The 22156-nt window shown below is 45.0% G+C and overlaps 1 protein-coding gene and 1 pseudogene across 1 annotated transcript in view; one reads left to right on the plus strand and one right to left on the minus strand.

The window, feature by feature from the left end:
* Positions 1-1639: 1639 nt before the first annotated feature.
* Positions 1640-15756, minus strand: LOC125120837 (60S ribosomal protein L7-like 1; annotated as a pseudogene).
* MELK (maternal embryonic leucine zipper kinase) overlaps positions 11190-22156 on the plus strand; it is a 97644-nt gene continuing 86677 nt past the window's right edge. Inside the window, exons 1-2 of the mRNA XM_047767935.1 lie at positions 11190-11313; positions 22034-22129. Coding sequence (XP_047623891.1) covers positions 22072-22129 — 58 coding nt within the window. The 5' untranslated portion in view covers positions 11190-11313; positions 22034-22071. The remainder of the gene's footprint in view (positions 11314-22033; positions 22130-22156) is intronic.

A 22156-nucleotide genomic window follows, 5' to 3' on the forward strand; every position in this document is an offset into this window, starting at 1 on the left:
CTTAGTCTTTTTTTGTTTTGTTTTGTTTTATTGTCTTTTTGCCTTTTCTAGGGCCACTCCCATGGCACTTGGAGGTTCCCAGGCTAGGGGTCTAATCAGAGCTGTAGCCGCTGGCCTACACCACAGCCACAGCAACTCGGGATCAGAGCGGCATCTGCAACCTACACCACAGCTCACAGCAACGCCAGATCCTTAACCCACTGAGCAAGGCCAGGGATCGAACCTGCAACCTCATGGTTCCTAGTCAGATTCGTTAACTGTTGCGTCACGAATGGAACTCCTGGTCTTAGTCTTTTAGAATCCACCCCTCGATTTCTTCCCCACCCATGAAGAGAATGGAGGTGAGCATCTGACTTTTGGTCATGAGCCCAAGCCAGGGGTGGCCACTACTTCTCTCATTCCCAACAGCCAGGACTTTCTGCCTGGATGCTCTCTTCCCCTCTGCGCCTTCTAAGAGTGTGGAAATCAGGCAGCTCCTTCCTCTCAAGCTTCAGCTTTGCCTCTTAGGGCTCTCTATGCAGAAGGCAGGGCTTGTCCTTCAGGACACCACCACCGTCCGCATCATCAAGACTTCCATTTTTCATTCTCCAGCCTCAGGGAAACCGCTTCTCTTTTTGAAAATGGGGTTTGGGAAGACCTGCCCTCTTCCACAGAAGTGTTGTCTGTTCTTGGAGTGTTCTCTATTTTTTGAGGGGGCGGGGGTCATACCTGCAGCATATGGAAGTTCCCAAGTGAGGGTTGAAATGGAGCTGCAGCTGCTGGTCTATACCACAGCCACAGCAATGCGGGATCCGAGACATGTCTGCCACCTACTCCACAGGTCATGACAACACTGAATCCTTAAGCTACTGAGTGAGGCCCAGGATCGAACCTGAGTCCTCACAGATATTAGGCGGGTTCAAAATCCTCTGAGCCACAGCAGGAACTCCTGGAGTCTCCCTATGGAAGGGCACACATTTTTGGACACCAAAGCAAGGAAGACTCCTTTGATTTTTTTTTTCTATCCTATTCCTTCCTTAGGGACATAGGCAACAAAAAAAGGCAGCACCTTGAATGAAGGAGGGTATGGGAGTGGGGGATGAGTTGAGGGGAGGGTAGTAAACCCCAAGGAGAAAGGAATGCTGTTAAACATCACAAAAATGTATTCATAACAACTCAGTACTTTTTTTGTTTTGTTTTGTTTTATTTTTTATTTTTTTATTTATTTTTTCCCACTGTACAGCAAGGGGATCAAGTTATCCTTACATGTATACATTTTTTTCCCCACCCTTTGTTCTGTTGCAGTATTTTTTTTTTGTCGTCTTTTTGCCTTTTCTAGGGCCACTCCGGTGACATATGGGGGTTCCCAGGCTAGGGGTCGAATCGGAGCTGCAGCCACCGGCCTACGCCAGAGCCACAGCAACACGGGATCCGAGCCGTGTCTGCGACTTATACCACAGCTCACGGCAACGCCGGATCCTTAACCCACTGAGCCAGGCCAGGGGTCGGACCTGCATCCTCATAGATGCTAGTCAGATTCATTAACCACTGAGCCGCGACGGGAACTCCAACAACTCAGTACATTTTAATGACATGCAAATGAATGAACATGCACACCTGCCAAGGAAGAAGTGATCTTGCATTGTCTTCCTGCTTCAATTCAGCTGCAGCACTGTGTGGTCCTGATAGCCACGACCACCAGAAGAAGGTCATCTGGAGCATCATCTTCTACAGTAACCAGAGCCCGCAGATCACCCTCCTCGGGTACAAACAAATCTTTTTTTTTCAGGGCCACACTAGCAGCATGTGGAAGTTCCCAAGCCAGGGGTCCAATGGGAGCTACAGCTCCCAGCTTACATCGAAGCTGCAGCAACACAGGATCCGAGCCTCATCTGCAACCTACACCACAGCTCATGGCAACGCCAGATCTTTAACCCACTGAGCGAGGCCAGGGATTGAACCTGCAACCTCATGATTCCTAGTCGGATTTGTTTCCACTGCACCATGATGGGAACTCCAAAAAAGTATGTATCTCTTAATTCTATAGTAAAAAGAGTTTGTCTCTCTTAATTCTATATCCTATCTTGCCCCTCCCTCCTTCCCTCTCCCCACTAGTTAATCACTGGTTTGATTTCTCTATCTGTGAGTCTGTTTCTGTTTTTCTATATATAGCATCACTATTTATAATAGCCAAGGTATGGAAGCAAGCCAAGTGTCCGTCAATGGAAAAATGGATAAAGAAGAACAGTGGTACATATATAAATAAACATATAAAATAAACGGCAACCTACTGAGCAAGGGCAGGGACCGAACCCGCAACCTCATGGTTCCTAGTCGGATTCGTTAACCACTGCGCCACGACGGGAACTCCCTATTTTTTTTTTTTTTTTGGTCTTTTTGCCGTTTCTTGGGCCCCTCCCGCAGCATATGGAGGTTCCCAGGCTAGGGGTCTAATCGGAGCTGCAGCCACTGGCCTACACCAGAGCCACAGCAACACCAGATCCGAGCCACAGCTCACAGCAACACCAGATCCTCAACCCACTGAGCAGGGGCAGGGATCGAACCCACAACCTCATGGTTCCTAGTCGGATTCATTAACCACTGAGCCATGACGGGAACTCCAGATTCACTAATTCTACATTTGAGACTATCATCACCATCCTTCTCCTGTCCCCCTCTGTGTTTTCCTAAAGACAAGAACATTTCCTTACACAATGACAATTTAATTATCAAAATTAGGAAACTTAACAAACTCCCAACGTAGTTTTCAAATTCAAATTCCTGAAGTATTTTTATTTATTTTTATTTTTTAATTTATTTTTTTTGTCTTTTTGCCTTTTCTAGGGCCACACCCGCAGCATATGGAGGTTTCCAGGCTAGGGGTCGAATTGAAGCTGTAGCCACCAGCCTACACCAGAGCCACAACAACGCGGGATCCGAGCCTCGTCTGCAAACTAGACCACAGCTCATGGGAACGCCGGATCCTTAACCCACTGAGCGAGGCCAGGGATCGAACCTGAAACCTCATAGTTCCTAGTCAGATTCGTGAACCACTGCGCCACCAAGGGAACTCCTTGAAGTATTTTTAATAAGTGTTTTGGAGGTAACTCTTTCTAGCAGGACTATGGCCCCAAACTAATTTTGTGTCTTCCCAGGCATGGTTTGTAGCCTGAGGCATGCTAACTTGAATGGCCCCACAGGGGACATAGTACTGCTGTGAACGGACTGAAGCCTTGGCTTCCCATCCCCACAGATGACTCAGACACAAATAACTGCTGACATTCAGGCATTCATTCCACCACCAGAGAAGCACAGCTCTCATTCTGCTTTACCAGCCTCGGGTTCTATGCGGGCAGAGTGGCTGTCTGGGCTTTCTCTGAAACGCACCACTGCTCATTTCCTTTTCCTGGTCAACACCCCTCTCAACACTAGCCTTGCACACGGGCCATTCACGAAATGTTCCCAGATTACTGGCTCTTCCTTTCCAGCACACCCCATCTCCTGTGCTCCACCCAGCATTCCTTTCTCCCAGGAGACTTGTGTTTTCTTGCCTCTGCACTTAGGCACACAGAGCCTCCTCATCTGAGGAATGCTCTTCTCTTGTCAAATTTTTCAATTTTTTTTTCCCAAGGCCTAACTCCAGTACAAAGTACTTCAATCCCCTGAGTCAGAAATAGTTGCCCCCCATTTGGAACTCGAACCAGCACGGCTGAAGGGCACCTGTATTTTATGGTTCTGTTTGGCTCTTTATGAGAGTCTGTGGTCTATGGATCTGGCTATTCTGTCTTTGAGCTTCCTCGATTAGAAGAAGCCATATTTCTTTTCTTCCTTTCTCCGGCATTGCCCTGAATAGAGTGAGGCAGAGGATAGAGACACTGGTGACTGATGAAAGAATGAATAGCACAAATCACCATGTGTGTGAAGGGCAGACATTTGGTTACAGAGACGATGTATGTAAGTGCACATTAATTGTTCCAAAAGTTGTGGAGGGTTTTTATGATTGCTGCTAATAGTGTTATTATTGGTAGAGCTGTTACATCCCAAATGGCCTGACCCACCCAGTTAGTGACTCAAGAAACAGAGAGCAAAAGAATCAGGAGTTCCCGGTGTGGTGCAGTGGTTAACAAATCTGACTAGGAACCATGAGGTTGCAGGTTTGATCCCTGGCCTTGCTCAGTGGGTTAAGGATCCGGTGTTGCTGTGAGCTGTGGTGTAGGTTGCAGATGTGGCTCAGATCCCGTGTTGCTGTGGCTCTGGCGTAGGCCGGTGGCTACAGCTCCAATTAGACCCCTAGCCTGGGAACTCCATATGCCACAGGAGTGGCCCTAGAAAAGGCAAAAAGAAAAAAAAAATCATAGCTAAGTTCCTTGTTGTCCATTTGAGGAAACAGGTTCACAGAGGGGCAGGCACTTCTTTCAGGTCAGGCCCCACAGCTCAGAGCCCAGCCTGCCTGCACTCAACTGTTTCCTTTTGTAGCATAATTACCCTCCTTAGTTCTGCAATACTCAAACTGTTTTTCTTTTCTTTTCTTTTTGCTTTTCAGGGCTGCACTTGTGACATATGGAAGTTCTCAGGCTAGGGGTCGAATCGGAGCCATAGGGATCTGAGCCATATCTTCGACCTACACCACAGCTCATGGCAAAGTCAGATACTTAACTCATTGAGCAAGGCCAGGGATTGAACCTGCATCCTCATGGATCCTAGTCGGGTTCATTAACCACTGAGCCACAAAGGGAACTCCTCAAACTGTTTTGAATATCTACTTTCAACATAATTTTGAAAAACTCTAAGTAGATATCTACATTTTCTGGTCATAATTAAAAAAAATTATCACCTCCTTTATTTATATAAAATTCTAAGTTAAAAACTGTTATTTTGCCTAGTACTCTTAACCATTTGAGACAGACTAGACTATACTAGCCCCGATTTACAAATGAGAGTGGAAACATTCCCATATTAAGTATAAGACAGATTGGGGATATTAACCCTGTTTCCACATTCACAACTGCTCTTTTCCTATGACATTTTGATACATCATTTTTTAATTTAATTTAATTTAATTTAATTTTTTTTAGGGCTGCATCAGTGGCATATGGAATTCCAGAATAGGGGTTGAATTGGAGCTACAGCTGCCAGCCTATGCCACAGCAACTCGGGATCTGAGCAGCATCTGTAACCTACACCACAGCTGATGGTAACATGGATCCTCCACCCAGTGAGTGAGGCCAGAGATCAAACCCTCATTCTCATGGATACCAGCTGGATTCACTTCCATTACACCACAAAGTGAACTTCCCATCATTTTATTTCAGTTTTTAAAACAATTTTTATGGCCACACTCATGACAAATGGAAGATCCCAGGCCAGAGACTGAGTCCAAGCCACAAATGCAGCCTACACTATAGCTGTGGCAATGCACAATCCTTCAACCCACTGCACCAGGCTGGGGATTGAACCCCTACTTCCACAGGGACCTGAGCAGCTGCAGTTAGAGTCTTAACCCACTGTGCCCCAGCTGAAACTCCTGATATATCATTTTAAATTAATCTGATTTCTCAATGCTTCAGTATGAGAGTAACATCTGTAGGATCTAATCCTGGCAGATGAACTCTTGAGCCAATCAAGTTAATTACCTCATAATCTGGCACATTTTATGGCGCTATTAATACCTCCAACTCAATGCTACAGCTGTGTTTGAGCACCCCATGAACCACAATGACAACAGAGCTGATCTTTTTTTTTTTTTTGTCATTTTGCCTTTTCTAGTGCTGCTCCTGCAGCATATGGAAGTTCCCAGGCTAGGGGTCTAATTGGAGCTGTAGCCATGGGCCTACGCCACAGCCACAACAATGCCAGCTCCAAGCCGAGTCTTCGAACTACACCACAGCTCACGGCAAAGCCGGATCCTTAACCCACTGAGCAAGGCCAGGGATTGAACCCATGTCCTCATGGTTCCTAGTCAGACTCGTTAACCACTGAGCCACGCCAGGAACTCCCCAGCAGAGCTGATCTTAAAGGACCAGGGGACACAACAGTTAAGCATATTTTCAGCTCTCAAGCTGGGCCTGGCATACCCTCACCAATGGCTGAGATGGCAAGTTGGGGCAACTCAGTGAGTGACAGGAGTAGATGGAAGGCCCTTTTAGGAGTGGACACTGATGACAAACACAAGCAGGATCAGACTCTCCCTTTTTAGGTCTAACATCACCAGGAGCCCTAGCATTGGTCTACATCATTACCTGCAAGGTACAAGGCAATACTTCTGGATTCTAAACTATATAAGGAAAGGGTCCATTGAACTCTTTGCCTGAGGCATAAATAGGGCTAATTTCATCCATGCCCAACTAAGGAAATGGTTCCCTCTTTCCTGTTTTGGGTTTTAAGAAAAAGACTGTGGCTCAGTTGTTAACGAATCCAACTAGAAACTATGAGGTTGCGGGTTCCATCCCTGGCTTCGCTCAGTGGGTTAAGGATCTGGTGTTGCCATGAGCTGTGGTGTAGGCTGCAGCCACAGCTTAGATCCCTCGTCATTGTGGCTCTGGCATAGGCCAGTGGCTACAGCTCTGATTGGACCCCTAGCCTGGGAACCTCCATATGCCGTGGGAGTGGCCCTAGAAAAGGCAAAAAGACAAAAAAAAAAAACTGATCAAGCAGAAAATTTCATCTTGAACCCAGCACAACTAAATGGTGGGCATTTCCCTGAGTCACAGTTGGTGCAAAGACTCAGCAATCTACCATCGGGCTCTTTTTTTTTTTTTCTTCTCTTTTTGTCTTTTCTAGAGCTGATCCTGCGGCATATGGCGGTTCCCAGGCTAGGGGTCAATCGGAGCTGTGGCCGCTGGCCTACACCACAGCCACAGCAACGTGGGATCTGAGCCACGTCTGCAACCTGCACCACAGCTCATGGCAACGCCGGATCCTTGACCCACTGAGCAAGGCCAGGGATCGAACCTGCAACCTCATGGTTCCTAGTCGGATTCGTTAACCACTGAGCCAGGATGGGAACTCCAACCATCGGGTTCTTAATAGGAAACACACACTTGGCGTGAAGGGAAACTACCTTGGTAAGCTTTGGTCTTCCGCAGGGCACAGAACCAGAAGAGACTAGCAAGGTCAGGGTCTGGGTGACCAACGCCGATAGCACAGGACTTCTTTACATAAGGTGCACGATTCCCAAGTAGGGTATATGAACACCCCAAACTTTCAAGAGAAAGCTGGAGTTTCTGCATATTTTTCTGGAGAAAGTGTCCATCGCTTGTTGTGGATCCAAGAACAGGTTAAACTCTTGAGCTAGAGAAAATATTAAGTGAGGTGCAGGCAAGAAAAAGCCACCAGGTACACTTAGAGCCAGTCAAGCCTGAGAGTTCACAAAGCTGTCCCTGAAATTAGAACGTGGACTCATCACAGCAGAGAGCACTGCTTTTATGTTCTTTCTAATTGAATTTCAAATTTTTTTTTTTTTTTGCAAAACAAGTCCCTAGGAAACCCAGGTTCAAGTATGCCCCTGGGGTTGGTCCACTGCTGTCTTGTATTCATTCACCAACATTAAACCCCAGAACAGAAGATGTGACAAAGCAGGACTCCCTCCTCCATGGCATGAGTCCTTTGCTGGTTTCAGAGGTGGATGGTGACCAATGCCGAAAACATACAGGAACTCTTCCTTGGAACTTGGGTAGGATGAAAAGTGCCTGCCATGAACATCATCATCTTTTCCCTGACCCTTCCCCTCCAGTTTCTGAAGATACAGGAGAAAATAACATCCTTTGAAGATATTGGATAACAATTCCCCAAACAAAAACACATGTCCAGGAATTCCCGTCGTGGCTCAGTGATCAACGAATCTGACTAGGAATCATGAGGTTGCAGGTTCGATCCCTGGCCTCACTCAGTGGGTTAAGGATCTGGCATTGCTGTGAGCTGTGGCGTAGGTTGCAGATGCGGCTCGGATCCTGCATTACTGTGACTCTGGTGTAGGCTGGTGACTACAGCTCCAATTTGACCCCTAGCCTGGGAACTTCCATATGCTGTGGGAGGGGCCCAAGAAACGGCAAAAAGACACACAAAAACAAGCAAACAAACAAAATACACCAAAAAACACATGTCCAATGCACTCTGCTTTCAGATAGTCTGGGGTTTGGTTCAGCTGTTGGATGAGCTGATTGACCTGTTCATCTCATAGCCAGGGGAACCCACCACCTTGAGGAAGCCCACTCTGTCCCTGGTGGCGTGACCAGCCACTGAGAGTTGGAAAGGGCGCAAGAACCCTGAGACTGCCTAAAAATTCTTGCCCAGGAAGGCAATTTGATGAATGAGGTCTTCCAAGCAAATGACACCAAATTTCCCCAGATCCTCTTCAGTTACTGGGTTTTTTGTCAGAGGAATGATTTTATTCTTGACTTTGGCTTGTCCATGTTTCAAGAAAAGTTCCCCAAAAGATTTCAGTTTGGAAATCCCCAGGTCACATTAGGTTCCACTGGAAGAAGCATTTTCAGAGTTTGATGGGTTACTTGCACAATGGCACCACTGAAAATCTTAGATGAAGTCTTGCAATGGTCTTCGGCACCAGTAAACTCACCCCATTAATCCTTTGGATGCATACCACAAAGGCCAGAGAATATTTATCTGGCACTTCCTATCCATGAGGTTTCCCTTCTAGTAGTTACTGCCAGGAATCATGTAGGGAGCATTCTAGTTGCTTACACTTGAGCTCTTTTCCTTTTCTCTGCTCCTTCTTTTGCAAAAGAGCCTGCTTAGCCTGGGGACCGCCTTGTTTTTCAGGTGGTTTTTATGGAACAAAAAGTATTTTTTTCTTCGCCCTTCCTCTGCCATCTTTCCAATACCAATGCTATTGTTCACGCATGGCCAGCACAAGGAGTGGGCAAGAGAGGAACCACTCTGTGCTTACTTGACCACAGAGATTGCTGGTTTAGCTCAGGTGGGAGGCCAGGGCAGTTTAAGGACTAACTAGGGAACCGCTGAGGTCTTGCTAAGCCTGATTCTCTCCAAAAGTTGCACAAAGCTTCCTTTGCACTGCTTCCAAGGTTTTTAGAGCTGTGTCATCTTCAAAACCCAGCCATTTTCATTTCAACTGTATTTTCATAAAGCTGGAGATGGAGCTGTAAACATCGGAAGGCTTCTCACAATGTACCATCTCCTCGTAATTTTGAATAGTCACAACGGTGGTAATTTTTGGATTATTGTAATTTTCTGGAAGGCTGATTATTGCAAACCTCTTGAAAGTAAAGAACTACCTCCTTTAAAGATATTCAGTGGATTGGAAATACGGAAATGATTTGATCCCCAGTATCATCCAATAAAAATATACACAAACAGGAGTTAATGTTGTGGCTCAGTGGGTTAAGAACCTGACTGCTATCCACGAGGAAGATGGCTTGATCCCTGGCCTGGCTCAGTGGGTTAATGGATCTGGTGTTGCCCTGACCTTCAGTGTAGGTTGCAGATCTGGCTAGGATCTGGCATGGTGTGGCTGTGGCTATGGCCTAGGTGGACAGCTGTGGCTCCTATTTAACCCTTAGCCCGGGAACGTCTATATGCCAAAGATGCGGACATAAAAAACAAACAAAATACACAATTTCTTTTTTAACTTGCTGGTTTCCCCTCCTTTCTCATATTTCCATTTCACAGAATGTTATCTTAGTATAATTTTTGTTTTTTGCTTGAAAATCCTTTATCCAGTGTGTTTCATTGCAATAAAAATACATATGTAACACTATTCCACTTAACAGATAGGCAAGGTAGAATATTTTCAGGGCAGTGAAATTACTCTGTATGACACTATAATGGTGGAGACATGTCATTATACATGTCTAAATCCATAAAATGTATGGGAACACTTATGGTAATTCTTTGGGTGATAATGTAGGTCCATCAGTTGTAACAGATGTGGGGGGTATTGATAATGGGGGAGGCTATGCTCGCGGTAGGGGCAGAGAGTTTAGGAGGAATATCTGTACCTTCCAGTCAAATTTGCTGTGAACCTAACTGCTTTAAAAAATATAGTTTGGGAGTTCCCTTCATGGCTCAGAGGTTAACGAACCCAACTAGGATCCATGAGGATAGGGGTTGGATCTCTGGGCTTGTTCAGGGGATTAAGGATCCAGCGTTTCTGTGAGCTGTGGTGTAGGTTGCCCACACTGCTCGGATTGCGTAATGCTGTGGCTGTGGTGTAGGCTGGTGGCTATAGCTCTGATTAGACCCCTAGCCCGGGAACTTCCATGTGCCTTTGGTGTGGCCCTAAAAAGCAAAAAAAAAAAAAAAAGTATTTAAAAAATACTTATACAACCTTATACTTAGTATTTTCTTTCCTCTTGTTATAATTTTTAAATTTTTTCCTTCTGGAGCGATTATTATTACACTTACAGCTGATGAAATTCGCATAAATAATGAGCAAAGAGTGAAACCTACTGGGACTTCTACCCTGATGGTTGGTGTTTCTGGTACCTTGAGTTACCTAATGGACAATTTGGCCCCTGGGGTTTTTATTCCTCATGGTAACACATTTTAGTAAGATCTGGAGAGGGGAGAGGTATGCTTATCCTTTGTTGGATGGGAGAAGGTTCACTCGGCAAGGGGAGGACGAAGACAAGAACTCTGGCTACTAGTGACTTCACTGCAGATCAATTTTAGGAAACAGAACTTAAGTTTATGTGTAAACTTTGTGTGTCCACGGCACCAGGAAAATCTTCACACGCTTCCTCATAGGCTGTACTCTAGCTTTAAAACCAAGCCTTTAGGAGTTCCCGTCGTGGCGCAGTGGTTAACGAATCCGACTAGAAACCATGAGGTTGCGGGTTCGGTCCCTGCCCTTGCTCAGTGGGTTATGGATCCGGCGTTGCCGTGAGCTGTGGTGTAGGTTGCAGATGAGGCTCAGATCCCGCGTTGCTATGGCTCTGGCGTAGGCCATCGGCTACAGCTCCGATTAGACCCCTAGCCTGGGAACCTCCATATGCCTCGGGAGCGGCCCAAGAAATAGCAACAACAACAACAACAACAACAAAAAAGACAAAAAAAAAACCAAAAAACAAACCAAGGCTTTAAGTCACCCCTCAGCAGCCCCTGAGGCCACTCAGCCATCCCACTTCCTGCCCAGCCTTTCCAGCTCAGAGCGCGACCGCGCCCCCGCCGGGCCCCGCCCCCTCCTAGCCCCGCCCCTTCCGGCGCGGGAGGTTTGATTTCATTGGCGGGCGGAAGCGGCCGGAGCCAGACCACCCAAAAGATACCTAGGAGTCCTTCTCACTCGCCTCTTCGTTTAGGACTCCAGGCCGGAGCGTCTGACCTGTCTGGCCCAGTCCCTCTCTGCCCTTGCGCCCTCAGGTCAGTGTGTCTCGCCGTGGGTGAGGGCCGTAGTTTCGGCTGTGCTCCGCGCGGAAGGCAGCCGCGTCAGCCTAGTGTGCTCCTGGCTCACGAGAGACTGGGGAACTTCAGAGCCTCGCCTTACGAGTTCGGTTCCCTGGATGAGATAGTTCCGCCTTTCCGATCCCCGGTTTTCTCTGTAAGTGCGGATAGTGATCGTACCCGCCTCCAGGTTATCTATGAGGTGTGCAGGCGACGCGTTTGCCACTTAGGAGGCTGTGATAAATTGAATTTCCATTTCGCGTTTCCACCACCCGGATTGTCTCCCGGAAATAAGTTCAAAGGATTTCGAGTTACTTCTCTTCGCACAACTCAGTTTACTAGGGCAGCCCAGTAAAAAAGGAAATGTTTTATGTCTTATCACCCCTTTTTCAGAGTCCACATCCTTCCTCTTCCATCTTCCCAAAGGAGTAGCTTAAGAGGAGAATATGCACGGAATGCTATAGTAGTAAAAGGAGTGGCTCCCATGGATAAACCAGTGGGAAAAAGTGAGTTTTCCAAAGGAGGGCGTCCCAAGGAGCCATCAGGTCTCTAGCTCCTAGGATGAGTTTTCTTGAGCTTCACCGTTGGTATTTTTTCTTTGGTAGCGGAAGCGAGGGAAAGTGGGGGAGGATCAGAGGTGCCTGGAGTTTTGTTAGGGTTCCTAACTCTTTTGCTCATATTTTGGTTTTTATTTCTGTGCTGTGTGGAAGAAATCAGGAAGGCCCTACTGCACCTTCATGGGCTTGTCTCACCAGTGGTTGTGTTCTTTCTGTGTATCTACTGTGAACCAACCAGATTGCTAGATCAGTCCCTTACAATCTTTAGGAATGAATGCTGTTTTGTTGGTGCTCCCAGAATCCTGTGCAAGGGAGCAGGACAGGATGTTGATCAAATGTATGACAAGCCCACATTATAAGCTGTTTGTTCCTATCCTGCAAAATTAACTGATAAACTTTCTCCCACCATCTAGGCAATTCCTTGTTTCTCAGAGAAGTTCAAGACTCCGATTGTGTATACCTCCTGTTCTTCTGTTTCATCACACCCAGAAGGACGTTCAAGTGTGTAGGGTCTAGTTTCCTCCTTCATTATCTACAGTTGAGAGGTTCCCTTCCACATTGACTGATTATATACCTCCTTTGGCAGCAGTTGGGTTAACTCCGGTAACAAGCCTTCCCTGTGTTCTATATTTCCAAACCCTGGAGGTTAACAGAGCCCTTCAGAATACTTAGAACAAGTCCCACATCCACAGAATTTAAAAACCAAATAAAATCTGCTATCATTATTGCAATTTGTAATGTAAACACCAGTTTTCTTGTATAGTAGCAGAAATGATGTTCCCTCTACTCAATAGGTATAATTTAGGCCCACATTGGTATTACTCTCTTAAAGACGTGGTGTGATTTGAGGGAAGGGGGTAGATAAGAAAATAGAAGAAAGAAAAAGAGGAGGTCCATGGTTCAGTCCTTTCACTGGTGGAAGCTGATCTCTGCTAGGTGACCAGTGGCCATAACTTGAAAATTCAAAACTCATTTGGGAAAAATCTATCAAGAAATTGATTATGATGCTTGAATTACATCCCTCATCTGGGGAAGTGAATTCCAACATCATACTAATTGCTTTCTCTTTCTGAGTGTGGCAGTTTGGTGTTTTTGGCCACACCTGCAGCATATGGAAGTTCCTCGGCCAGGAATCAAATCCGAGCTGCAGCTGAGACTTATGTCTCAGCTGCTGAGACTATACCAGGTCCTTAATCCACTGCATCACAGCAGCAACTCCCTGAGTGTGGCAATTTGAAGTAGCCCAGTCCTTTGTATGGACTTTAGGCATATGCAGTATTGGCAGTTAGGATTCTTATATTTTCCAAGGCCTACTCCTTTCCCTTTATCCATTTCCTGGTTTTTTACATGTTGAGATGTCTTTTTAAAGAAAGTTTAATTTTTTTTTTTTGGCCGTGGCATGCAGCAGCTTGATGTGGGATCTTAGTTCCCAGGCCAGCAATTGAACCCGGGCAATGGTGCAAGTGCAAATTCCTAGCCACTAGACCACCAGGGAACTCCCATAGGATGTCTTGTATTTCCTCTTTAGCCCTTGTGTTCTGAATTCCCCAGTACTGTGTTAGTTGGGGGCTTTGCTCTGTAAGGAACTTGATAGTTTTCTAAACAGATTTATAGCCTGAGATTTCCCCCATTTCTAATCTCCTACTTTCTCTTCTCCCTCATCAGGATCCTAAAGATTTCTTAGCCTTGTATTGATTATGTACCTTCTTTTTTTTTTTTTTTTTGGTCTTTTTTTTTTTTTAGAGCTGCACCTGCGGCATATGGAGGTTCCCAGGCTAGGGGTTGAATTGGAACTGTAGCTGCCAACCTACACCACAGCCACAGCAACTCGGGGGGGGGGGGGGGAATCTGAGCCAAGTCTGTGACCTACACCATAGATCATGGCAATGCCAGATCCTTAACCCACTGATCGAGGCCAGGGATCGAACCTGAAACCTCATGGATACTAGTCAGGTTCATTAACTGCTGAGCCATGACAAGAACTCCTTGACTCTGTACCTTTACTGCTGTTTTTGCCTGTCTTAAAAATTCTTAGTTCTGGAGTACCTGTCGTGGCTCAGCAGTAATGAACCCAACTAGTATCCATAAGGATTCGGGTTTAATCCCTGGCCTCATTCAGTGGATCAGGTGTTGCTGTGAGCTGTGGTACAGGTTGCAGACGAGATTCCGAGCCTATGTTGCTATGGCTGTGGTGTAGGCTGGCAGCTGTAGCTCCAATTTGACCTCTAGCCTGGGAACTTCCATATGCTGCACCTGAGGCCCTACAAAACAAAACATTAAAAATAAATAAAAAAATAAAAATTATTAGTTCCTGGATTTCTATCTTTTGGAGGTATGGTTTGACTCCCACATTTTCTCCAATGACAAGTGTGCTTTAAAAGATTCCTTAGTTAGTAAAAGGCAAAAGATTTATACTATCTGAAGAGAAACCAGAGTATAAAAGATTCCTTAGTTAGTACTGCTATTGAGGATGTTTCTAATGCTGTGTGTCAGGTGCTCAGAGAGAATAAATAGGTCCTCTGTGTGTCTCCTTGCCTGGAACAACTTTGGCCACTCCAGTGGCAAATTAAATATTTCACTTTAGATTGTCAGCTTTCTGTTGGCATTTGGACCTGGCTTTGCTTCTTTTGTTTGCCTACCCCATTCATGCAGGTTCAGCTAGATTAAAAGTTCAACTTGCTTATTAGGTTGGTCCAATGTCATCTCTTTCTAGGAAATGACTAATATTGTTTATTGGATCAGAATAGCTTTTGCTCATGATCTTTATCTTTCTTGCTATTTCAATTTTGACATTGAAACTAAAACTTTTATTTATTTATTTGTTTTTTTCTTTGCTGCACCCATGGCGTATAGAAGTTTCTGGGGTAGGGATTGAACCAAGCCACAGCACAGCATCGACAATGCTGGATTCTTAACCTGCTCTACCACAAGAAAGCTCCTAAAACTATTCTTTTTTTAAGCTCCTGAAACTGTGTTTTTTTTTTTTGTTTTTTTTTAAGCTGGCTTTGATATTTTTCCTTCTCAAACTTCAGCTCTAGTTATTTCACTGACCAAGTTTTGAAGGCTTGGATTTCCTGTTGTAGCTCAGCGGTAACCAATGCAGCTAGTATCCATGAGGATGTGGGTTGGATCCCTGACCTTGCTCAGTGGCTTAAGGATCCACTGGTTCCCCTGAGTTGTGGTGTAGGTCTTGGAACAGCTCGCATCTGGCGTGGCTATGGCTGTGGTGTAGGTCAGCAGCTGCAGCTCTGATTCAACTCCTAGCCTGGGAACTTAAACATGCCATGGGTATGGTCATAAAAAGCAAAAAACAAACTTTTGAAGCTGTTTTACTTGCTGATAACATACCTTTTATCTCCAAGTAAAATGATTCATGCAATCAGAGTGCTTTAGGCATTTTAAAAGGATATTTGAAGGAGTGTTAAAAAAAAATCTTCTGTGGCTCTTGGGCTTTTGATAATTTCATCCACTTTTTTTTCTACCTTAAATTTCTTTTTTTGTCTTTTAAGGACCTCACCTGCGGCGTATGGAAGCTCCCAGGCTAGGGGTCCAATTGGAGCTGTAGTTGCCGGCCTACACCATAGCCACAGCAGCTCGGGATCCGAGCCATGTCTGCAACCTACACCACAGCTCCCAGGAATGTCCTTAACCCACTGAGCGAGACCAGGGATTGAACCCGTGTCTTCATAGATGCTAGTCAGGTTCGTTAACCACTGAGCCATGGCGGGAACTCCTCCACCTCATTTTAAGATGACCCATCCTCACTGTATTAAGGACTTTCCCTATTGCTCTGTCTTTTCCATTATAAACTCACCACACGCCTGAGGCTGAACTCATACTCTGGGTCTTCCAAAGTCATGACCATTATTAAGGCTTGGTAACTTGCTTGTCACTCAGCTCTGGATGAGCGAGGATGAAGGACAGAGAACTTGAAGGTAGTGAACACAGTGCTGGCCACTTAGCAATTCCAGAGCCTTTAGGAGATCTGCTAAAGCTCTGCCTGTTGGTGAAGGGAGGCTCTCTGGCTCTAGAAATGAGCACTAGCACCAGATTTCCACTGCTGATGGGCAGTGATTAAGATGTGTGAGTGTTGCCCTTTCCAGGTGGAAGTTTGCAGAGGTCCTATTTGGCTATGCACATGCTTACCTAATCTTTCTCAGTGTTACAGAGAATGGGGTCCTGGGATTCTGAACCCTGTGGTGCCTCTACCTAGTTCATTGCTGGGTCACAAAGGGAGATTTGTGCACAGCAGTCAAGCCAGGCAAAGGAGGAGTTCATCACCAGCGGGGTGGTGAACTCTTGAGCCCTTGGTGTGCTGTGCCAGACTCTATGGGAGATTCTTTGTTGTTGGCTCAGAGACCTCCACTTCCCTGGGCCCCTCTCATCCCTGCTTGGCTTTCTCAGGGCTGTGGGAGCATCTCTCCCCAAGGTTGAAATCTCAAGTCTTGTCCTTTCATACTAACCTCTAGGAAGAAATACTCCTTAGAGAAACCACATCAGTATAGGTTCAGAGAGCTTTCACCCCATGCCTGCCTATAAGAAAGTTCCACTTTGCAGCACCTAAACCCAGGTCCTAAGACTTGTCCTATATAGGAACACTTCCAATTTATTTAGAAATCTATTTCCGGAGTTCCCGTGGTGGCTCAGTGTTTGACGAACCCAACTAGCATCCATGAGGATGCAGGTTCGACCCCTGGCCTGGCTCAGTGGGTTAAGGATCTAGTGTTGCCATGAGCTGTGGTGTAGGTTGCAGACATGGCTCAGATCTTGAGTTGCTGTGGCTCTGGCATAGGCTGGAGGCTACAGTTCCAATTGGACCCCTAGCCTGGGAACTTCCATATGCCATGAGTGTGGCCCTAAAAACACACACACACAAAAAAGAAATCTACTTACTAGAAACTTTCTTTTACTGATTTTTCTTTTTTCTTCCTTCTTGGCTTCCATGCAACTGAATTCTTTTAATTCTTACTTTTCCAATTGTTGTCTCCATGCTTTTTCTCTTGCTACTCCTATGTCTGGTATTAGTAAGGCCTTATTTGTCTATCTTTTAAAAGTTTGGCCTTAAAGTCTTTAAATAATTGATTTGGTGTGTGGTGTGAGGTAGAGGTCCAGTGTTCTTTTTTTCCTAGATGCCTAACTGATTATCCCAGCTCCAAATCTGCATTTCCTTTTGCTGGTACCTCTGAAAGTAGTTTCCATTCAAAACATGTCAACGTTTTCTTTCTCTGGGATCTTTGCAGCAAATTCCCTCTTTCTGGAATGCTCTCCCTCTCATTCTTTCTGGGCTAACAACTCCTGATAAGCCCTACTGACCACAGAGCATTAGGAACACATGTGCAGCTAAAAGACATTAGGTTTTGGAGTTCCCGTCGTGGCGCAGTGGTTAACGAATCCGACTAGGAACCATGAGGTTGCGGGTTCAGTCCCTGTCCTTGCTTAGTGGGTTAAGGATCCGGCATTGCTGTGAGCTGTGGTGTAGGTCACAGACGCGGCTCAGATCCCTTGTTGCTGTGGGTCTGGCGTAGGCCGGTGGCTACAGCTCCGATTCAACCCCTAGCCTGGGAACCTCCATATGCCGCGGGAGCGGCCCAAGAAATAGCAAAAAGACAAAAAAAAAAAGACATTAGGTTTTATTTTTGCTTTTTTAGGAGTGCACCCTTGGCATAAGGAGGTTCCCAGGCTAGGGACTGAATTGGAGATACAGCTGCCCCCTACGCCACAGCTATAGAAGCGCAGGATCGCTGGATCCTTAACCCACTGATTGAGGCCAGGGATCGAACCTGCAACCTCATGGTTCCTAGTCAGAATGTTTCTGCTGTGCCACAATGGGAGCTCCAGCAAGGACCAGTTTTATTTATTTATTTATTTTATTTTTTTGTCTTTTATTGGGCTGCTCTCGCGGCATATGGAGTTCCCAGGCTAGGGGTCTAATTGGAGCTGAAGCTGCTGGCCTACGCCAGAGCCACAGCAATTCGGGATCCAAGCCGTGTCTGCAACCTACACCACAGCTCACAGCAATGCCGGATCTTTAACGCACTGAGCAAGGGCAGGGATCAAACCCTCAACTTCATGGTTCCTAGTCAGATTCGTTAACCACTGCGCCACGACGGGAACTCCAAGGACCAGTTTTAGAATGGATACTATCAAAGAGTAGGAGCATTTCAGCGTTTGGGTATCTTAGGTAGCAAGAAGTGGGAGGAATGAGTGATGCTGAGGATATCACTGGTGAGAAAGCAGCAGTCTGTCAAATGAACATTATCCTTTTAACTATTTGGTATAGAAACATTGTTGACATGGTTGTATCCAGGTCCTACTGGAAACATTGTTCAAATTTTGATGGGAACATGCCAGTCTGGGCTTATTTTCTTTTCCTTGCTTTTCATCCTTTAAATTAGATCTAGGCTTAAATGTTACCCTCTAGGGTGACCCATTCTCACCACTGTTGCCCGCCCCCCCCCCATTAATACAAATTGTAATGAATTTGCTGTCTTCTCTACTAGAATGTAAGGTCCATGAGGGTAGGAACCACAATTCTTTTCTTCTCTATTATAGCCTTAGTGCCAAGCACAGGTCTGCACATGGTTAGTACTCAGTAAACACATCTGTGTGGATAAATGAATACAAGAAAATTCAGGGTTAATAGTCTGATTGCATTCTCCGTTCTTCCAGATACACTGCTAATCTCAACTAAGTTAAAGTCAACTAAGAGCTTGTCCTTTCCAAATAAGAAAAAGCTGGTATGAATATGACCTTGTGTATACTAACCCTGATAGCTTTTTGTAATTTTACCTAATTTCACAACTGAGACAGAAATCAAGTAAGACCTACCTAAGCCTTTTACAACTAATATATTTCTTTTTTTTTAGGTCTGCACTCGAGGCACATGGAGGTTCCCAGGCTAGGGGTCGAATCGGAGCTACAGCTGCCAGCCTACACCACAGCCACAGCAATGCCAGATCTGAGCAGCGTTTGCGACCTACACCACAGCTCATGGCAACGCTGGATCCTTAACCCACTGAACAAAGTCAGGGATTGAACTCACGACCTCATGGTTCCTAGTCGGATTCGTTTCCACTGCACCACAACAGGAACTCCCTTTTACAACTGGTTTTTATAAATTATTTAACATATGCTTATAATAAAAAGAGTATGTAAGTTGTGAAGCATAATAATAAAATATGTATCTTATTACCTGTATCTTAAAATTATATATCATTGGAGCCTTAATTTGCATATCCCTGATGACTGATGAAATTGAGCTCTTTTCTTTTTTTATTGGTGATTTTTTTCCCCTGCTTTTTGCTTTTTAGGGCCACACCCGCAACATATGGAGGTTCCCAGGCTAGGAGTCAAATTGGAGTTACAGCTGCTGGCCTATGCCACAACCAAAGCAACATCAGATCTGAGCCATGTCTGCAGCCTACACCACAGATCATGGCAACACCAGATGTTTAACCAACCCACTGAGCGAGGCCAGGGATCCAACCCGCATCCTCATGGTTTACTAGTCGGGTTTGTTACTGCTGAGCCATAACGGAACTCCTGGGTGATTTGTGTTTCTTTGTGACATGCTTCTTTAAACAATTTTTTTTAATTAAAAAAATTTATTATAGTTGATTTACAATGTTCAATTTCTGCTGTATAGCTAAGTGACCGACTTACACATATACAAACATTCTTTCTCTCACATCATTCTCCATCATGCTCCATTAGGAGTGACTGGATACAGTTCCTTATGCTACATAGCAGGATCTCATTCCCTGTCCACTCCAAATGCAATAGTTTGCATCTCCTAATCCCAAACTCCCAGTCCATCTCACTCCCTTCTCCTCAGCAACCACAAGTATGTTTTCCATATCCATGAGTTTGTTTCTGTATTTTTTCTGTTGATAGGTTCATTTGTGCCATATATTAGATTTCAAATATAAGTGATATCGTATGGTATTTGTCTTATTCTTTCTGACTTCACTTTGAGACTTGCTAATTCCACCCATGTTGTGACATGCTTTTTAATTTCATTTGTGCATTTTTCTGTTGCATTTTCTTTTTCTATATTTTGTGATGGAGTTTTTAGATTCTGTTAGGAAAACATGTTATAAATGTTGCAAATATTATCTCACATTTATGATTTTTTTAAAAAGTGTCTTTGGATATGCAGAAGTTCTTAATTCTGGGCTTTCTATACTGTTCCACTGATCTGGGTTTCTGTCTTTGTGCCAGTACCATATGGTTTTGATGAATGTTGCTTTGTAGTATAGTCAGAAGTCAGGGAACCTGATTCCTCCAGCTCCGTTTTTCTTTTTCAGGATGTCTTTGGCTATTCTGGGTCTTTTGTGCTTCCAAACAAACTTTAAAATATTTTATTCAGGAGTTTCCGCTGTGGAGCAGTGGTTAACGAATCTGACTAGGAACCATGAGGTTGCGGGTTTGATCCCCGCCTTTGCTCAGTGGGTTAACGATCCGGTGTTGCTGTGAGCTGTGGTGTAGGTCGCAGACGTGGCTCGGATCCCGTGTTGTTGTGGCTCTGGCGTAGGCTGGCAGCTACAGCTCCGATTCGACCCCTAGCCTGGGAACCTCCATATGCCACAGGAGCAGCCCAAGAAATGGCAAAAAGACAAAAAAAAAAAAATTTTTTTTTTTTGTTCAAGTTCTGTGAAAAATACCCTTGGTAATTTGGTAGGGATTGCATTGAATCTGTGTGGTGACCTTTTTACAGATACTAGAGTTGTAGCCTCTGTTACTTCTGGTGTCTGCCCCCCTTGTGGCTGAAGTTGGTACAGGGGCTTGCTGTAGGCTTCCTGATGGGAGGGACCAATGCCTGGTGGGGCTGTGATCCCACCTGGATTGTTGTTTGCCCTGGGGCTTCTCAGCACTGACTGATGGGTGGGGCCAGATTTCCCCAAAATGGCCTCCTCCAGAGAAAGGCAGCTGCTGAATATTCCTGAGAGCTTTGCTTCCAGTGTCCTTCCCTCACAACAAGCCACATTTACCCCTGTTTTCCCAGGATGTCCTCCAAGAACTGCAGTCAGGTTTGCCCCAGCTTCCTATGGAGACTTTGCTTTGCCCTGGGGCCCAGTGCATGTGAAAGCCTGTGTGTGCCTTTTAAGAATGGGGTCTCTGTTTCCTGCAGTCCCGTGGAGCTCCTGCACATAAGCTCCACTGGCCTTCAATGCCAGATGCTCCGGGGGCTCTGTCTCCCAATGCCCAATCCCCACACATGGGATTTTGATGTGGGGCTCAGATCTCTCACTCCTGTAGGTGAGTCTCTATGAACCAGTTACTTTCCAGTCTTTGGGGCTTCCCACCCAGGAGGTATGGGGTTGCTTGTATCACATAATCACCCCTCCTACCTCTTGGTGTGGCCTCCTCTTTTTCTTCTGGAGTAGGATATCTTTTTGAAGTTTTCTGGTTCATTTGGTTGAAGATGCTCAGCATGTAGTTGTAAATTTTGTTTTTAGGAGAGAAGTTGAGCTTTAGTCCTTCTGTCATCCAGAAGTTCTTAATGTTAATGTTATTTAATGTGTTACTTTTTATGATCAGCACTTTCTGTGTCTATTTAAAAGATCCTCTTCCATCCTGAAATGATGATGACATTCTATTAAAAGTTTATTTCACTGATTTTTTAATGTTTTTTTTTTCCTGTTAAAAGTTTTAAAGGTCTATCTTTTATTTTTAAGTCTTTACTTGATCTGGAGTTGATTTTTATTCTTTCCCTTCCCCCTTTTTAGGGCCACACCTGCAGCATATGGAAGTTCCCAGACTATGGGTCAAATCGGAGCTCAAACTGCCAGCCTCCACCACAGCCACAGAACTCTGGATCCAAGTTGCATCTGTGACCTACACTGCAGCTTATAGCAGTGCCGGGTCCTTAACACACTGATCAAGGCCAAGGATCAAACCCGAATCCTCATAGATACTAGTTTGGTTTTTAACCTGCTGGGCTCAACGGGTACTCCTGAATTGATTTTTATCTGTGGTGAGAGATAGGAATCCAGTTTTTTTTTTTTTTTTTAAATATAGCTAATTAGTTTTTGCAGTACTGTTTATATGCCTGAGACTTATTTATATTTGTAGTTATAAGAGTGAATGAGATACCTTCTTAATGATTCCTTTTTTGATCATGTGCTCTTTTTGCTTTATAGGTTCTTTTTGTAATTTTGACTAAACTTCCAGGAGGATTATGAAAGATTATGATGAACTTCTCAAATACTATGAATTATATGAAACTATTGGGACAGGTAATTATTTTTTTTCTTGGAGAGGAT

This window comes from Phacochoerus africanus, chromosome 2 (genome assembly GCF_016906955.1).
Source record: "Phacochoerus africanus isolate WHEZ1 chromosome 2, ROS_Pafr_v1, whole genome shotgun sequence".
Classification (NCBI taxonomy): Eukaryota; Metazoa; Chordata; class Mammalia; order Artiodactyla; family Suidae; genus Phacochoerus; species Phacochoerus africanus.